Source organism: Jaculus jaculus, chromosome 8 (genome assembly GCF_020740685.1).
Source record: "Jaculus jaculus isolate mJacJac1 chromosome 8, mJacJac1.mat.Y.cur, whole genome shotgun sequence".
Taxonomy (NCBI): Eukaryota; Metazoa; Chordata; class Mammalia; order Rodentia; family Dipodidae; genus Jaculus; species Jaculus jaculus.
Genome location: NC_059109.1, coordinates 17,467,501 through 17,486,362, shown reverse-complemented (window position 1 = coordinate 17,486,362; position 18,862 = coordinate 17,467,501). Strand labels below are relative to the sequence as shown.

General features: G+C 45.8%; 1 protein-coding gene across 1 annotated transcript in view; it reads left to right on the top strand.

Annotated features, from left to right (window-relative positions):
• The window catches only part of Adgrf2 (adhesion G protein-coupled receptor F2), a 40,162-nt gene that overhangs the window by 16,614 nt on the left and 4,686 nt on the right, over positions 1-18,862 (top strand). Inside the window, exons 6-7 of the mRNA XM_012951172.2 lie at positions 3,597-3,638; positions 6,497-6,556. Coding sequence (XP_012806626.2) covers positions 3,597-3,638; positions 6,497-6,556 — 102 coding nt within the window. The remainder of the gene's footprint in view (positions 1-3,596; positions 3,639-6,496; positions 6,557-18,862) is intronic.

The window sequence follows — 18,862 nt, the reverse complement described above, 5'->3', positions numbered from 1 at the left end:
TGGAGAACAAAACCAATAATGATAAGGTGTGACTTACAATTTTCATCTCTACTGTTTTGCATCTCCAAAGAAAGTCTTACTTGTGCCCTACATTTAGACCTATGATTATTCCTTACACCTGTTTTTCAAGCTAGTTGTTGACAAGGCTGAGGTAAAGCCCAGTTTCCCTAAATTCAGGTCAGCATAGTCCAAACACTGCTCACACCCCCTCCAGGAGAGCCTGTCCCACCAGAGCAGTTCCTCACCTTGGCTCCCGCAGGGTTACCTCCCTTGGGAGGCTTGTTTTGAATCACACTGTGAACACCTGGGTTGTGATGCCATGAGCACTTTCAGCTGCCATGACCAGATCAACTTGAAATTGAGCTTGTTTGCTACCTTGACTCTGGGCACGGAGCAGGATGGGCCCTTGCGATGACAATGCCCCTTGCTCCCCTGCCCCCCGGCAGGTGGCAGCTCCCAAATGGGGCATGCGTGAGTGCCACACGCTGGTCTGCTTCTAGGCGGTGCTGTTCTGGCTTAGACCAGCTATGGGAGCTGACTGACTTATGGTTTAAGAATTTAGAGAGCTGGAGAGATGGCTTAGCGGTTAAGCGCTTGCCTGTGAAGCCTAAGGACCCCGGTTCGAGGCTCGATTTCCCAAGACCCACGTTAGCCAGATGCACAAGGGGGCGCACGCGTCTGGAGTTCCTCTGCAGTGGCTGGAGGCCCTGGTGCGCCCATCCTCTCTCTCTCTCTATCTGCCTCTTTCTCTCTGTGTCTGTCACTCTCAAATAAATAAATAAAAATAATAAACAACAAAAGTTAAGAAAAAAGAATTTAGGGCTGGAGAGCTGGTTCAGTGGTTAAGGCACTTGCCTGCAGAGCCTAACGACCTGAGGTTGATTCCTTAGTGTCCACGTAGAGGTAGATGCACAAAGTGTCCCATGCATCTGGTTTGTCTGCAGGGGCTAGAGGCCCTGGTGCATCCATTCTATTTCTCTTCCTCTCTCTTGCTGCTTGCAATTAAATTTTTAAAAAAGTATTAACAAAAGAATTTAGAAAGCTGGTTTTAAACACAGCTGTCAGTAAAATTAAATTGTATAGACTTACAATGAAATAAATTCAATTGAAAGTCCAGGTTGTATCTCCTCAAAATGAATCACTTTATTATTCGTCTATCATTTGCTATGTTTGTGAAGGGGGTTAGGGGTACGCATGTGTGTGTGACGTGGGGTGTGTGGGGTATGCCAGTGTGCACGTGTGTGTGTGTGGTGTATGATGGTAAGCATGTGTGTAATGTGTGTGTGTACTATATTCAGGTGCGCATGTGTGTAGTGTGAGTGGGTGTTTGTAGGTGTACATGCATGTGTAAGGTGTGTGTCTGGTATATGCAGGTGTGCATGTGTGTGTAATGTGGTGTGTATGGGGGCGTATGAAGGTGTGCATGTATAAATGGTGTATACAGGTGTGCACGTATGTGTAATATGTGTGTGGTGCAGTCAAGGGTGCACATAGGTAATGTGGTGTGCGTATGTGTGTGTATACATTCTGTGTGCGCTACGTGATTGCCTGGGGTAGGGGGGTCGGAGTCTAGTTTCCTGCTCCATCGCTCTTCTGTTCTTGTTGGACCTGAGTCTCCTGTGGACAGCGCAGCTGCTGTTTCTCAGCAGCCCCGGGCTGTGGGGCGGGGCTCCCCTGATCTCCGCCCTCCTTTGCGGGACTATGGTTATTGGTGCACATGGCCGCAGCCAGTCGTTTACGTGGGTTCTGGAGATTCAAACTCAGCCAGTTTCAGGCTCCCTCATACCGTCATGCTTGCTCAGAAAGCCCATTTAACTCTGGAGACATTTCTGTAGTCCCTAAAAAGTGGTCTCAATGGAGTATATCCCTGTCACAGATGGGGGGCTACATAGAATCAGGGTAAAAACTAAAGTCATCGCAGCCGCAGATACAGGTCAGTAGTGACGTGCTTACCTGGCATGCCCAAGGCTCTGAGTCCAATCCCCAGTTCCACATAAGAAGCTCAAAACACACATAGGTGTTGTAGAGGAAATATGCTGGAATTGCGGTTCCAAGATCTTTAACTTAATTTCTGGACCAATTTCATTTAGCTTCTGATAAAAAATTAAAAGACAGTACTAAAACTAGGCTGGGCTAGTTTTGTTCCAAGCCCCTTTGTAAGAGGGACATTTATGGGCTGGAGAATTGCTCAGTGTGCGTGTATGGGTGTGTGTGCATGGGTGTGCTAGGATATCTTGCTGCTGGAAAACAATACCAGGCACTTGTGTCACTTTTTGCATTTGGCTTTTGTGGGTAGCATGGGAATTGAACTCTGGTCAGTAGGCTTTGCAAGCAAGCCCCTTGAACCACTGGTCCATTTTCCCTGGAGGTTAGGTTTCTGATCTGCCTTTTCTTCTCTAGAATACGAGACTGTTCTTTGCCTTCTCCTTCTTCCAGGGAGGTTTTGTGTCAGTATGTGCGAGGAAAAAGTAAAAAACAAACAAACAACCAGTGTCTCTAAATGGGCTTGGCATGGTGGCGCACGCCTTGAATCCCAGGTCTCGGGAGGCAGAGGTAGGAGGATCGCTGTGAGTTTGAGGCCACCCTGAGACTACAGAGTGAATTCCAGGTCAGCCTGGGCTAGAGTGAGACTCTACCTTGAAAAACAAAAACACCCAGAACAACAACAACAGCAACAACAAATCTCTAAATGGATTATAGCAGCGGAGAACTGTCTGCTTTGTGGGGTTTTTGTTTTTTCTGTAGGGGTGAGCTGAGATTTTGGGCAGCACAGCACCTGCTTATGTCCTCATTGCTATTCAGGGACAGCAAGTCTCTTCCTCACCGTTGTCTTTGTGGCACTTTACTCTGAAAGGAACATTTCCATTTTGCTCTCATTGAGGTTTCTTTCTTTCTTTCTGTTTATGTAAAAAAAAAAAACAAACCTTTTTATTTTTAGCATTTTATTTATTTATTTGAGAGAGAGAGGCAAATATATAGAGAGAAACGGGCACACTAGGGCCTCTGGCCACTGCAAATATACTCAAGACACATGTGCTACCTTGTGCACCTGGCTTTAAGTGGGTAGTAGGGAATCAAACCTGGGTCCTTTGTCTATTCTGACAAGCTCCTTAACCACTTAGCCATCTCTCCAGCACTCAATCTGAGGTTTCCAAGAAGGGACTTAATTTTGTTTGCTTTACTGAGGTATCCTGAATGTCTTGAACAGTGGCCACATTATGGAAGACCATATACATTACACACACACACACACACACACACACGTGTGTGTGTGTGGTTTGTTGAGGTATGGTCTCACTCTAGCCCAGGCTGACCTGGAATTCACTATGTAGTCTCAGGGTGGCCTTGAACTCATGGCGATCCTCCTACCTCTGCCGCCTGAGTGCTGGGATTAAAGGCGTGCGCCACCATGCCTGGCTGGAAGACCACATTGAATGAATAAATCTAGGTGTTGTGGCCTTAAATAGGAAATGACAAGACTGAATGAAATCGTTTTATTCTTGCTAGAATAGTAATGGAACTGGTGGGTACTGGTATTTGTTACTGCAATCACCATTGTTCGGTGACGGTTTCTCCTTCCTGCCTTCTTTCCACAGGGTTTCTTCATCCTGGTGTTTGGAACGATCCTGGACCCAAAGGTACTGTACGCCATGTGTTATTGTTTTATCTGCTTTGCCTGCCCTTGTCCTGAAGCATTTAGTCCAGGAGACTGCTTAGGGAATGTTTTGCCTCAGTTGTGTGTGAAGACACTGGGGCAGCACGTGCCTGCTCTTCTCAACGCTGGGGACATCTGCCAGCTTTCAAGTTCTCACGGGGTTAAGCTTTTTACGTACATCAGCTCACAATCTTAAGAGAACCTTGGGGGCTGGAAGGATGGCCTAGTGGCTAAGGAGTGTGCCTGCAAAGCCAAAGGACCCTGGTTCAATTCCCCAGGACCCACGCTAGCCAGATGCACAAGGGGGCACATGTGTCTGGAGTTCGTTTGCAGTGGCTGGAGGCCCTGGTGTGCCCATTCTCTCTCTCTCAAATAAATAAACAAATAAATGAATAAAAAATAAAATGTTAGAGAATCTCGGGAATTACTATTTTCTGTTTAACAGATAAAAAACTAAGACTCAGACACAGACTCAGACTGATGGAGTAGCTTTCTGGAGATCTCTACAGACACCCAGTGTGGCAGAAAAAGGATTCCTGAGATCTCACAGTACCATGTTTGGGGAGACGTCTCCCTGGCTTGGAGACCTTACTCTAACTGCTGCGTGAGGGACACCGTTTTCTCTATTGGGCTAAAATGGCACAGCTCAACAGGCCAGTGTTAAGCAGAAAGTGCTTCAGATGGAATCGTTGGTGCTTCTGGGGTTGGGGGGCACACATGTGGACTTGCATGCCAGGGCCCACTGGTGTGTGCTGTTTTGCATTCCTGGTTCTGATTGGTTGATCCCAGGGCACACAGCTGCACCCTGGCCTCAGGGATGGTGAGAGGAGTGAGCTCCTGCCGTCCTCCTGGAAGGGCTTCAGGCTCCACGATTGCTGGTGAAGGGAATGAACAAAATACCCAGCGTCGTTTTAGGGTTCTGATAGTGCCCAGGTTCCCGGCACTGTGATGATTCCTGGCATAAGCAAAGAGCACAACCCTTTCTGATGTTGGTGAAACTACTTTCTCAGTTAAAAAAAAAAAAAAGCACATCCATTTAAAAAACGATGAAAAGCAACAATATCAAAAGGAAACCAACACCCCACCATCGCGGTAGAGTTTAACTCTTAATTCCATGCTATTGTGAAGTTAGCAAGCAAACATCGACGGGAGGAATTTCACAGTGGTCCTCACATTTTCCTATGAGGACGCTACCCTACGCCAACCCAGTAAAAATGATTCAGAAGTAAAAGAGAGCCACTTTCTATGTCTGGATGGCTCCCATCTTACAAAGCTTCGCCTCATGAAGTTTTGAGCTCACAGTGGTGCGACAGTGATGTATATCCAGTGGCAAATTTACTCTGGATTTTGGTATTTTTCTGGTCTACTGTTACCCACTCCCATAGTCTGTCACCAGGCTGAGCAGTGACAGCTGCCCATAGCTCCAAGCCAGCCTTGTGACCGCAGTGGTAAACAGCCGACACTCTAATGAGTTGCTTAGTAAGCTGTGTTCAGTGAGTGAGGTGTATTCCATGTCATTTTGACTCACACTATTTTCAATTTACAATAGTGTTGCAGTCACCTTTACATGGCTGGCAGAAAATACCCGACCAAGAGCAGCTTGTGGGAGGAAAGGGTTTACTTTGGCTTACAGACTGGAGGTTTTTTTTCTATATAAATGTGAAGACAGAAGGTAGGCCAGACTTTGGAGAATGAAGAACATTTTTTGTGTTTTGTTTTGTTTTCACAGCAGAAGAGAAAAGGGAAGGAATCAAGCCTGTTGTCATCAGGCGACTCAGTGAGGAAGGCAGGGGACATGAATTCAAGTCCCAACTGCTTCTCTTGGCAGCTGATAAACTTTGGAAGTCATGTAGTCTTAGAGTGTTACTTTCCTCTGTTGTAAATGGGGTAATAATATTTATCATTCAGGGTTATTTTCCAGGTAAAATGAGATAATGGGGTGACAAACATTTCAAGATTATAAAACATAATGTCTTCACCATCCTCATCATCATCTCCTTGGTTCTGGACCATTGCTATCTTGTAAAGTTCTTTTTTTAAAAATATTTTATTTATTTATTTTAGAGAGAGAGAGGAAGAGAGAGAGAGAGAGAGAGAGAGAGAGAGAGAGAGAGAGAGAGAGAGAACGTCCGGGCCTCTAGCCATTGCAAATGAACTCCAGATGCATGTGCCACCTTGTGCATCTGGCTTTACATGGGTACTGGAGGATTGAACCTGGGTCCTTTGGTTTTGCCAGCAAACGTCTTGAGTGCTGAACTATCTCTACAGCTCATTGTTCTTTTCCTTTTTTTGGGAGGGGGGGGTTGTTTTCATGGTAGGGTCTCACTCTAGCCCAGACTGACTTGGAATTCACTCTGTAGCACTAGGTCAGCCCTGACCTCACACTCACAGCAATCCTCCTACCTCAGTTTCCTGAGTGCTGAGATTAAAGGTGTGAGCCACTACACCTAGATTTCTGTCTAGTACTTATAATTCCTTGGCAAGAGGTTTGAATAATTGGCAAACTGGGGGACATGATTGACTGTTTTAGTAGTTCCAAAAGTAATGCCAAAGCTATTTATAAAATATATTTATTTCTTTTAATTATTTTATTTTATTTATTTACTTATAATCCTCAAGCTTGCAGCAAAGTACAACTCTTAGCTGCTGGGTCTAGCTATGCCTCTCTGGCTCCTCTCCACCTCTCTACCTTTTTCCAGCCCGCTCCACCAGCTACTGATCACTCCATATCCCACCAGAAAGACACAGCTGGTAACGTGTCATTCCACAACGTTTGTTAGGAGAAGCACATGTATTCCTGTCTTACAATCTCTTAATCAAATCCTTTCGTTGTATCTCCAGATAAGAGAAGCCTTAAAGGAGCGAGTCAACTCTGTGAAGTGGGTCTCAAGGATATCAGAGGTAAAATACTTTAGTTTTGTATCTGACAAGATAACAAGAGGGCAAAATAGACATCCTAATCCTTTGTGGTATGGAATTTTCTCCAGTGCCTCTTTTAGCTGTTTACATCCGTCTTTTCTCCCTCCCTCCTTCCCTTCTTCCTTCCTTCCTCTCTCCTTCCCTCCCACCCTCTCTTCCTCCCTCCTTCCCTCCCTCCTTCCCTCCCTCCTTCCCTTCTTCCTTCCTTCCTCCCTCCTTCCCTCCCACCCTCTCTTCCTTCCTCCTTCCCTCCTTTCTTTCTTCCCTTCCTCCCTCCTTCCCTCCCTCCCTTCCTTCCTCCCTCCCTCCCTCCTTTCCTTCCTTCCTTCCTTCCTTCCTTCCTTCCTTCCTTCCTTCCTTCCTTCCTTCCTTCCTTCTTTCTTTCTTTCTTTCTTTCTTTCTTTCTTTCTTTCTTTCTTTCTTTCTTTCTTTCTTTCTTTCTTTCTGTGAGTGCATGTGTGGTGTATACGCATGTGTGTGTAGATGCGTGTGTCCCGCATGTGCTTGCGTGGATGCCAGAGGAGAACATCATGTCCTACTCCGTCATTCATCCTTGTTTCTTTGAGCCAGTTCCTTACTGGTTCTGGAACATTCTGTCTGAGTGAGTCCTAGCAATTTCCTGGTCTCTGCTCCCCACAGCACTGGGGTTCAGAAGTGTAGTCCTGGCTTGTTGAGATTCTTTTGAAGGACGGGGACCATGTACAAAGGGACGGCACTTAGCTTAAATGCACCTAGAGGTGAATGGCAAGATGGCAGATGTAGGCGGTCTGGACCTCAAAGCACAAAGGAGGTGATGACCGAGGGAAATGGAAGGAGATGAGGAGTCTCAGGTTCTGATGACAGCCAGCCAGTGACTCCCGTCAGTCGGGACACATGCAAAGTATGAAAATTTTAGGGAAATTTAGGGAAACACATTCTGACCCTACAGAGAACTTCTTAGTAGCTTGATTATCAAGCAGGGCCACGTTCTGTGGTTACTGGAATTGTATAGGCTCAGGGCTGTGGCAAATAGGAGGTTAGACTGTCACATGACCTTTAACTTTCTTCATTTCTCTATTTTTTAATATTTCATTTATTTATTTGGAGGTGGGGAGAGAACGGAAGTGGAAGAGAGAGAGAGAGAGAGAGAGAGAATGGGCATGCCAGGGCCTCCAGCCACTGCAAACAAACTCCAGACGCATGTGCCTCCTTTTGCATCTGGCTTATGTGGGTACTAGGAAATCAGACCTGGGACCTTAGGCTTTGCAGACAAGCATCTTCACTGCTGAGCCTCTCCAGCCCATCTTTCTTCATTTCTATAGTTTGGGAACCATGCACTGTAAGGCAAAGCTGCAGTGAGTGAGAGAAGCACTGGATAGGTTTAAATGTCAGCAAAGGGGGTTTAGGTTGACTTGAGAATAGACCCAACAGCAAGAAAAGAGGCCGTTCAGAGTTGCCCCGGCCAATGTGTGCAAAGATGGACAGCGACTGCTGCATGCTGCTGCTACAGGAAATGCATACTGCACAGTGACGGTCATTCCAGGCCAGACCACCTTAGCCCTGAGCAGTAGCATTGCCAACACCCCCTTTTATTTTTCCAAATTTATTTTTATTTGAAAGGGGGGGAGAAAGAGGCAGAGAGAGAGAGAGAGAGAGAGAGCGAGAGAAGGGACATGCCACGGCCTTCAGCTGCTGCAAACAAACTTAGACGCATGTGTCACGTTGTGCACCTGGCTTATGTGGGTCCTGGGAAATTGAACCTGGGTCTTTAGGCTTCACAAACAAACGCCTTAACTGCTAAGCCATCTCTCCAGCACCCCCTTTTTGTTTTTGTTTTTTCTTTAAAGGTAGGGTCTCACTCTAGCCCAGGATGACCTGGAATTCACTCTGTAGTCCCAGGCTGGTCTAGAACTCACTGGGATTAAAGGTATGCGTCATTATATCCATTTTTTAAAAAATATTTTATTTGTTGAGAGAGAGAGAGAGAGAGAGAGAGAGAGAGAGAGAGAGACACTGTGAATGCACCAGGGCCTCTGGCCACTGCAAATAAACTCCAGATCCATGCACCACTTTGTGCATCTGATTTTGCATGGGTACTGGGTAATTGAATCCTGGGGCCTCAGGCTTTTCAAGTAAGTGTGTACCTTAGCCACTGAGCCACAGCTTCAGCCCCTCCCCATACCTTCCTTTCTGCTCTCTTTCCTACCTCTGATTTTTTATTTTCTAAGGTAGGCTCTCGCTCTAGCCCAGGCTGACCTAGAACTCACTATGTAGTTTCAGAGTGGCCTTAAACTCACGGTGGTCCTCCTACCTCTGCCTCCCCAGTGCTGGAATTAAAGGTGTGTGCCACCATGCCCGGCTTTCTCTCTTCATTCTTTTTTCTTCCCTTTCTTTTCCTATTCCTTTTGGTCTTATTCTTAACTAAGCTTTGACATTGTTCCTAGTCCTTAGTATTCCATATCTGGATGATTGCTGACTTTTTTCTATTCCTTTAAAAGGGGAAAAAAAAAATACTGAGAATGAGCATGATCAAATCAGTATATATTTTATTTTTATTTATTTATTTGAGAGAGAGGTAGATAGTGAGAAAGAGAATAGGTGTGCCAGGGCCTCCAGACACTATAAAGGAACTCCAGATGCATGGGCTACCTTGTGCATATGGCTTACCTGGGCACTGGGGTATTGAACCTGGATCCTTTGGCTTTGCAGGCAAGTGCCTTAACCGCTGAGCCATCTCTCCATCCCATGAATGCATAATTATCTAAAGGAGTGGTTCTCAACTCAATTGTAACCAACATGGCAGCTTGGAACTATGATGTTAACCATGAGTGTTGATCTGGGTTTAGAAAGTTTTTCTTTTTTTTTTTTTTGCATGCATATGTGTATATGCATTTGTGTATGGCATTCATATGTATGTGGGCACATGTGTGCAGGTGTGTGTGTGTGTGTGTATGAGTGTATGGAGACCAGAGGTGTCTTCCTTAATCACTCTCCTCCGTATTTATTGAGAAAGGGTCTCTCACTTGAACCCAGAGCATGTGGACTCAGATAGGTTAGTTAGCCATCTTGCCTCAGGGATGCCATCTTTGTCTCCTGGGCCACCATGCCCACCTGGCCTTTATGTACATGCACACTACAGGTGGGTCACCATACCCACCTGACATTTGCATATATGCAGGAGATTCAAACTGAGGTCCTCATGTTCATATGGCTGGCTCCCCAGCCTCTAGGTTTATGAGGCTTTCAAAGTTCCTCAGGAAATTCTAATGTTTAGCCAAGGTTGAGAGCTATTTACCTGCTTCCCTAAAGCACTTTAGCATTGGCAGGGCTTGTTGGCTTCTTCAGGAGACAGCCTGGATCTCCCAAGCCCTCCCAAGGGAGCACTGCTGATTTCCTTATGTGTACTCAGTTTTGACCCATGCAGGCCACCATAGGAAAGTTTGTCCTTCAGTGCCAAGGGAAAGCAGTCATTTGGCCCACTTCTGTTGTTTGGTTCTGCCATGAATTATGATGCCCAGCCCACGGTATCCAGTTGTTAATTGCTTATAGCAGGGGTTTTCAATGGGGGCTAAGCCTCAGAAACATCTAGGGAGTTGAAAAGAAATACTATGGCTCAGACCTCCCTCAAGAAAAATGAAATCAGGAACTCTGCAGGACAGGATCTAAGCATGTGTGTTAAGCTCTGCCATGATTCTATTGAGTGGGCAGATTAAGAACCCTGGTCTAAGGGCTGTATCCATGTGTCCTCCTTGGAAGCCTTCCTTCATCCTACTCCATGGCTTTAGGTCATTGCCTGTAACTGGCTTTCTTACCACCCCCCACCACCAAAAGATGGAGGCAGGCATGTTATTTGTCTTCTCTTGTTAAGACTTCTGATCTCTGGGAAGCAATCTAGATTTTTTTTTTTAAGTTATTTATTTACTTCTGATTTTTTTTTGAGATGAGGTCTCACTCTAGCCTAGGTTGATCTGGAATTGATCTCATATCAATCTTCTTGCCTCTGCCTCCAGAGTGCTGGGATTAAAGGCATGCACTACTACGCCTGGCTTATGTATTTATTTGAAAGAGACAGACAGATACACACACACACACACACACACACACACACACACACACAGAGAGAGAGAGAGAGAGAGAGAGAGAGAGAGAGAGAGAGCGAGCGAGCTTGGGTACACTAGGATCTCCTGCCACTGCAAATGAACTCCAAATGTATGTACCACCTTGTGCGTCTGTCTTTACATGGGTATTGGGGAATTGAACCCAGGTTGTTAGGCTTTGCAGTAAAGTGCCTTAACTGCTGAGCCATCTCTCTAGCCCTGTAGTCCAGATTTAACTCACTTCCCATGGCAGTGACTGCAGAGGGGCCACAGGAGCACAGCAAACATTTTCATTCTACACCTGATGGATGAGTTAGCCTGTGTTCACGTGTCAATAAATGTACTGCCTCTTTGAGGCAATTGTACATAAAACAGACCTAAAAGATAACCTTTGTACACATGCATATCCTGCGAGGGTGGATAGGAAGAGACTTTGACATTGACGAGTTCACAGACCAGCTGATAAGGAGTTGTTTAAGGACTGAGACCCATGTTGGTCTGTCTGAATGTCTGTCTGTGTCCCCTCCCCCCTTTTGCCCATAGAGGGACAAGGCCATGGTGGAAAAGGATCTCTTTCTTTTTTATTTTATTCTATTTATTTAATTAAGTAGTTTATTTATTTATTGTTTTTTGAGGTAGGGTCTCACTCTAGCTCAGACTGTCCTGGAATTCACTATGTAGTCTCAGGGTGGCCTTGAACTCATGGCAATCCTTCTACGTCTACCTCCTGACTGCTGGAATTAAAGGCATGCGCTACCACACCCAGCTTTTTGTTTTTTAAAGCATCTATTTATTTATTTGCAAGCAGAGAGAAAGAGAGAGAAGAGAGAAAGACAGAAAGAATGTACACTCCAGGGTTTCTAGCTTCTGCAAACGAACTCCACATGCAGGTATCACTTTGCATATGGCTTTACATGGGTATTGGGGAACTGAATTTAGGTCGTTAGGCTTTGCATGCAAGTACCTTAACTGTTGCGCCATCTCTCCAACCCCATCGCTTTCTTTGTTCTTGTTTTCTATTTCCTGAGGCAGTGTCTCACTCTAGCCCAGGCTGACCGGAACTCACCCTCACCCCATGCTGGCCTCAGGCTCACAGGGAACCTCTTACTTCAGCCTGAGAGCTGGGTACCACCCACCCTTCCGCGATACGCATGTGTATGAAGGTTATCTTTTAGGTGGGTTTTAGGTACAGTTGCCTAAAAGAGGCAGCACACTTACTGATACACGAACAGAGACTAACTCATCCACCAGGAACAGAGAGCAAGCGATTGTTTTCCTAGTGTGGCAGGAGCGGACTGTCCCTGTCTGTCAAGTACTGGAATGCTGGGACTAATGGCATGCCCCCCACCCAGCTGGACCTCTCTCTCCTTAGAAAAGTTTTATTTAGCATTTCCATCCATGTGCATCATGTGTTTTGATCATGATCTCCTTTCCCTTTCCAATGAACCCCTTCTTTCTAACAATTCTTTTATTTGTTGTCTTTTCCCCCCTCTTCCCCAATCCATGACCGAATGCTAATTCTGGTCTTTGGGTAATGACAGTGGACCATGAATACAATGGCAAAAGCCCTTCTTCTCATCCTTTGGCTCTCACATTTTAAAAAATATTTTATTACTTATTTGAGAGATAAAAAGAGGAAGATAGAGAGTGGGTGTGCCAGGGCCTCCAGCCACTGAGCTCCAGACACATGCACCACCTTGTGCATCTGCCTTACATGGGTACTGGGGAACTGAACCTAGGTCCTTAGGCTTCACAGGGAGGTGCCTTAACCACTCAGCTGTCTTTCCAGCCTGGCTCTGACATTCTTTCCACTACCCCTTCTGCAACGTTTCCTGAGTCTTGAAGACCACGGTAGAGATGTCTGTTTAGCGCCGATCACTCAACAGTCAGTTCTTCTGAGCACTTTCATGAGTTTTGAGTCTCCCTACCAATGGGCGACTCAAAGTTTTGCCATCTGCCAAAAGAAGCTTTTCTGACCAAAAGTGACAGCAGCACCAATCCGTAGGCATGGAAATAAATAAATAACTAAATAAATATTCACTTATTTATTTATTTTTTGGTTTTTCGAGGTAAGGTCTCACTCTAGCTCAGGCTGACCTGCAATTTACTATGGAGTCTCAGGGTGGCCTCCAACTCTCAGTGATCCTCCTACCTCTGCCTCCCGAGTGCTGGGATTAAAGGCATGCACCACCACGCCTGGCTGAAAATCAATATTTAGAGGGCAATTTGATGGGCACAACATATCCATTTAGCCAAACAATAGTAGCATCTCCTCTTAGACCCTGTGCCCTTCCCAGACATAGATGCCTTTGACTAGGTTGGTTTCAGTACCAGGCATGAATTCTCTCATGTGGAGTGCCCCTAAAATCCAACCAGATTTGGTTAGCCACGTAATAGTCACGCATTAGTAGGCAAATCTTGTGTGGCTGGTTGCGTGTCATGCAGGGTTGACTGCTGGTTAAGACTATTGATGATTTTCCTCCTCTAGCAGGCTGCATAGCCCTTTCCAGCACTATGACAGCTAGCCAGCAGGGAGGAGGAAGAGGACAAGGAAGAGGAGGAGGAGGAGGAGGAGGAGGAGGGGGGGGGGGGGAGAGGAGGAGGAGGCTTCCTGCTCAGTTCCAGCTTGGTTTGGAGAAGGACCTCTTACACCAGCCATTCCTACGTCGTGAGCAGTACTAACATAAGCAGGAGAGAGAGGAATGAAATGGAAGGGCAACAAAAACTCCCCGTCAGCCTTAAGTCACTGCAATAGCTGCAAACAAACTGGGAATGATAAGTGTAATTCTATTTTGTCACCAGCAGGACCTTTCTTCTGAATTCTCTTGCCGTCCCACCAAAGGGCCAAGCTAACCAACCAGGCTGTATGCCCAGCATAGAAGGTGGGTGTCAAGCAAGAGAGTCTCCATGTGTAATATGTCTCACATTTTCTTTCAAAAACTTTTCTGAGTTCATTAATTATAATTAGAAATATATCTTTTTTGACCTTCTTATAGGATCTAGTCTTACCACGTTATAGTTAGAAAAATGTATTCACATTTATAATTTTTGGGTTACTGAATTATTTTTTAAATATTAATTTAATTTATTTATTCGCCAGAGAGAGAGGCAGATACAGAGAGGGAATGGGCATGCCAGGACCTTTAACCACTGCAAACGAACTCCAAATGCATGCACCACCTTGTGCATCTGTCTTTACATGGGTACTGCAGAATCGAACTCTGGTCCTTAGGCTTTGCAGGCAAGTGCCTGAACTGCTGAGCCATCTCCCCAGCCCTTGAATTATTTTTGTTCCTGTAAAATAGTCACACATATCTGAGAAGGCATGTGTGAATCTTCTGGATGAACTTAAGATGGCTGAACAGAGACGCCCCTCTTCTAACCCATTCCCCTCCATTCTGTGCCTCCTTATTTTATTCACCTCCAAGACACCATATATAATATCAGCGCTATCCCCCCCCCTTTTCTACTGTAGCCCATTTCCTTGCTATCATCTTAAAAGATTAAGAAATTATGATCAACACTCTTTGGGAGAAGCCTTGAGGTAGAGGTGAACAGAGAACCAGAAGCTAGGTAAGAGAAGACAGCCACCCAGGAAATAAACCCAGAGACCCAAAGACAGAGGGCCATGGTAAGTCAGAGCTGGAGGAGAACCACCCAGATACCCAGCCGTATGCTGGCTCCCCTCTTCCAAACCTTTGTGCTGACGGCCTTCTGGGTCTGGAGAGAAAAGATCAGAGAGGGAGAAATACTCACATCAAGGCCCCCACATTCATAGGAAGACTTCAAGAGACAGGGCGGTAAGGAGAGAGGCTGAGAGGTAGATCGAGGGACTCAGGAATGCAGAACTGACCAAAACACATAGAGCGACAGAGACATAAACACAGGGATGCAGATAGAGGCACTTGAGTATGTAACTTCCCAGCAGCCACTGCGGGTTCCAGCATCTGCCCAGGGCCTTGTACAGAGATGGCGCTTTTCCAAGAGGGGTTACGCTTGAGAGGAAACAGTCCATGTCGGGTGTGATGCGCACACCTGTAATTCCAGCACCTGGGTTAGTCTCGGCTACATTGCAAGCTTAAGCCCAGCCTGAGTTACAGGAGATCACCAACTGCTGCCTCAACGATGCGGTGAAGGGAGTCTTGATTTCCTGGTGCCAAGGCCATGAAATTTGCTAACTGGATATTGTGTCGGAGGTCTTCATTAGAATAAATGGAAATTTTACCTTTCTCTGGAGGATATGCAAGATGTAAATAGGTACTGTGTTTTTGGATCTGAATAAAGTAAAGATATCTACACTATTTTATAGAAAAAAAAAGATAAGGTCTGCAACTCCATGTCTGTAGACGACAGAAGAAGGCACGTACCTTGGTTCCCCAGTGGCTTATGAGGAAAAAAAACTACTGTTCACCTGCCAACTGGGCTCTACCAGAGGAGCTTATTGCTCACTAAAGAGAAAATTCAGGGCTGGAGAGATTGCTTAGTGGTTAAGGCACTTGCCTGCAAAGCCTAAGGACCCAGGTTTGACTCCCCAGAACCCATGTAAGCCAGATGCACGTGGTGGTGCATGCGTTTGCTTGCAGTGGCTAGCGGAATTGGCATGCCCATTCTCTCTCTCTCACACTCTCTTTCACAAATAAATAAATAAGAAAATACTAAAAAATTTTCTTTAAAGTGCAAATTCATATATGCAAATGTCAAGTATTTGTGTCTTGCAACTTGTATTAAAGCTGTGATTTTCTGTTTTTGACAAGGTCGTTCATTCCAGGAATGGCAGAGCCCAGAGAAGAACGCGCTTGCTCCTGTCCTCTTGGCCCTGGGGACTTAGAAGGAAGCCTTCCACGCTGAGGAGGCAACGGAGGAGCATGCGGAGGAGGAAGGCCCCTTTGTCTAAGCTGTTCTGTGTTGGGCATAGCAGGACCATCATCTTGTGGGCATTTCTACCACCATGCTGCTGGGTCACACATTCTCAGGAACAGGGCTCTGACTTCTCTAGGCAAAGGCAGCTGGGATGCCACCTCATTGGGTACTATGAACTGCTGAAGGAGGTGCCCTTAGGAATAGTCACCAGTGGCTGGACTGACCTTTTATTTAATATATTTTTTTAAAGTAGGTCACTGATGGGAGTTTGTTTAGAAATAAACAAAATACCAATATATTCTACCCTTTCCAAGTTTATTATGTGGTCAGCCTGGCTCGGGTTTAGAAGTACCTTCTTTGGTCATGAGCCAAGTGCAAACCATAGAGCTTTTGAACCCATTTTCGGTGGAGATGGGAGCTTGGAGCTGGGAGCTACAGCTAGTGACCCCCCGAGGCCGAGGTCTGAACCCACCTCGGTTGGCTCCCAGCTCGTCACTTTCTCTCCCAGAGCATGGAGCCCCTGAGGGGCTTTCCAGCCTTTTGTCATCGAAGGCTGTTGAAACCTAGACGTAGAAGAGAAAATATTGTGTTTCGGACACAGCTACTCATGTCCTTGACTGTGTGCAATCATGTCCATCATTCAAAACAGGTGTCACTGGAGAGAGACCAATGCAGTGTGTAGAAACCCTTGGCAGAGTGAGTCCATGGGCAGAAAGAAAAAAGTAAGGGATAAAGACAAAAGGGCATGGACGGATGGCCACAGAACCCATCCAGAGGCCAGAATAATGGACGGCACGTAACGAACGGGAGCCAGGCATGGCGGAGCCCACCTGTGATCTCAGAACTCTGGAAGCAGAGGGTAGTGGACAGCCAGGGTTACATAGTGAGATCTTGCTCCAAAAATCCAAACCCAGGGGCTGCAGGGATGGCTTAACAGTTAAGGCATTTGCCTGCAAAGCCAAAGGACCCAGGTTTGATTCCCCAGGACCCACATAAGCCAGATGCACAATAGGGCACATGCATCTGGAGTTCATTGCAGTGGCTGGAGGGCCTGATGTGCCCATTCATTCTCTCTCTCTCCCCCTTTCTCTGTTAAATAAATAAATAAAATGTTAAAAAAGAAACAAAAACAACCAAACCTGGGCTGGAGAGATGGCTTAGTAGTTAAAGCACTTGCCTGCGAAGCCTAAGGACCCAGGTTCAATTCCCTAGCACCCATGTAAGCCAGATGCACAAGGTGGTGCATACATCTGGAGTACGTTTGCAGTGGCTAGAAGCTCTGATGTGCACATTTTCTATCTTCCTCTTTCTCTGTCTCTCAAATAGATAAATAAATAAATAATATTAAAAATTAACAAAACCCGAACCAAATGAACAACAAAAAGCCCCAAAACAAAACAAAACCCAAATGAGAAAGTAAGGTTCACTTTGGTTGAGTGCATCTTTTTTTTTTTCTTTACAAAAAGGAATCTTCCTGTAAGTAGGAAGATTGAGGAGACAAAAGAATCACAGATCAAGCAAAAAGTAGAACAAGTGACTTTCAAGTGGTGTTGCTTGTGCTGGGAAAATAGCATCCTTCTCAAGTGGTCAGAGGTGGTCTTGGTTTTCAACTTTCCAATACATCCCTAAAGTCTCTGTAGACAAAGGAGGTGGTGAGGTAAGAGTTGGTTTTCCTCAGTGCAGAGGTTTGGGAACCATGAAATATCTATCACCTGCCTATGGTCAGTATATTAAGGTGAGGATTTTTTTTTTTTCCTCATGAAGCAAAATAGGGGGAAGGTTGAAAATGTGGACAAACCTTAGAACAGACCAAGTTTCATTTGCAGATGAGACCTCCGAGTCCAGGGCAAGGGTGGGAGGTGAGTGGCCATGCTTGGCATGACAGCGCTCTGCTCACATGCACACACTTGGAGATGGGCTGGGGGGGATCACTATTAACCACAAAAGGCCCCTGGATGCTGACAGGATGCAGTGAAATTCCTGGGGGATTCCCTTCAGGAACCCGAGCTTTCCTGATCTCACTGGAGACACGGAGAGCTCTCCCAAGCCTCGCTCAGGTGGTTCTAGGAGAACTGGGCATGCAGTATCAAAGGCAGACATTTTGAATTGTTCTATTCACCACCAGAGTTCCAAGTACCTAATTCTGATGTCACCTGTTTATAGGCTTTCCTCCCTTAAGGCTGAATACACCCCCGCCCCCTTAGAACCTACAGGAAAAGTGTTGACAGCAAGGAGAAATGAGGGAGAGACTGGATGGAGCACTTAATATGCAAGCATCCTGGGAGAAAGGCATTTAACTTCTTCAGTCTCTGGTTTTTCTCTGTAAACTGGGTACAAGAAACCCTCACATGATTAATGTCTTACAAGAATAAATGTGGGCAAAGTAGTTAGATTATAATGGTCACTAAATGCCAGGGTTTGGTCAGGGAAGATGGTTTGATGGTAAAGGCACTAGCTTGCAAAGCCTATTGGCTTGGGTTTGATGCACCAGTTCCCACATAAAGCCAGATGCACAAAGTGGTGCATGCACCTGGGGTTCTGTCGCAAGAGGCCCTGGTGTGCCCATTTTCTCTCACTCTCTGATTCCAAATAAAAATGAAATTTAAAACGTTACTTTTTTTTTGGTGTTTTGAGGTAGGGTCTCAGCTCTAGCCCAGGCTGACCTGGAATTCACTATGCAGTCTCAGGGTGGCCTTGAACTCACAGTGATCCTCTTTCCTCTGCCTCCCAGTGCTGGGATTAAATGCGTAGGTTAGCCACCCCAGTTTAGGGTTTGTTTTTCAATATGTGTGATACACACACACACACACAGACACACACACACAGACCCATGCAGACACAGCCATCACTCTGCATGTGTTTGGATGATATCTTCTTCATGGGAGCTAGTTAATTGACTTCTAAATAAAATAAGCATTTGGTTTGTTCTCTGAGCTTTTTTTTTTTTTTTTTTTTTTTTTATTTGAGAGTGACAGACACAGAGAGAAAGACAGATAGAGGGAGAGGGAGAGAATGGGCGCGCCAGGGCTTCCAGCCTCTGCAAACGAACTCCAGACGCGTGCGCTCCCTTGTGCATCTGGCTAACGTGGGACCTGGGGAACCGAGCCTCGAACCGGGGTCCTTAGGCTTCACAGGCAAGCGCTTAACCGCTAAGCCATCTCTCCAGCCCTCTACTGAGCTTTTGATCCGATGCTGCTCTGGCCATAATGCATGGTTCCACTCTCGAGTACAGACCAAAGGGCTCCAGTGACTGCATGCTGTTACCCAGTCTGGCTGCACTTTCTGAAGAGTCTTCCCTGATTGGTCCAATCACAAGGGCTGATTCTCCCACTTCATTTCTTAGCCTATTTAC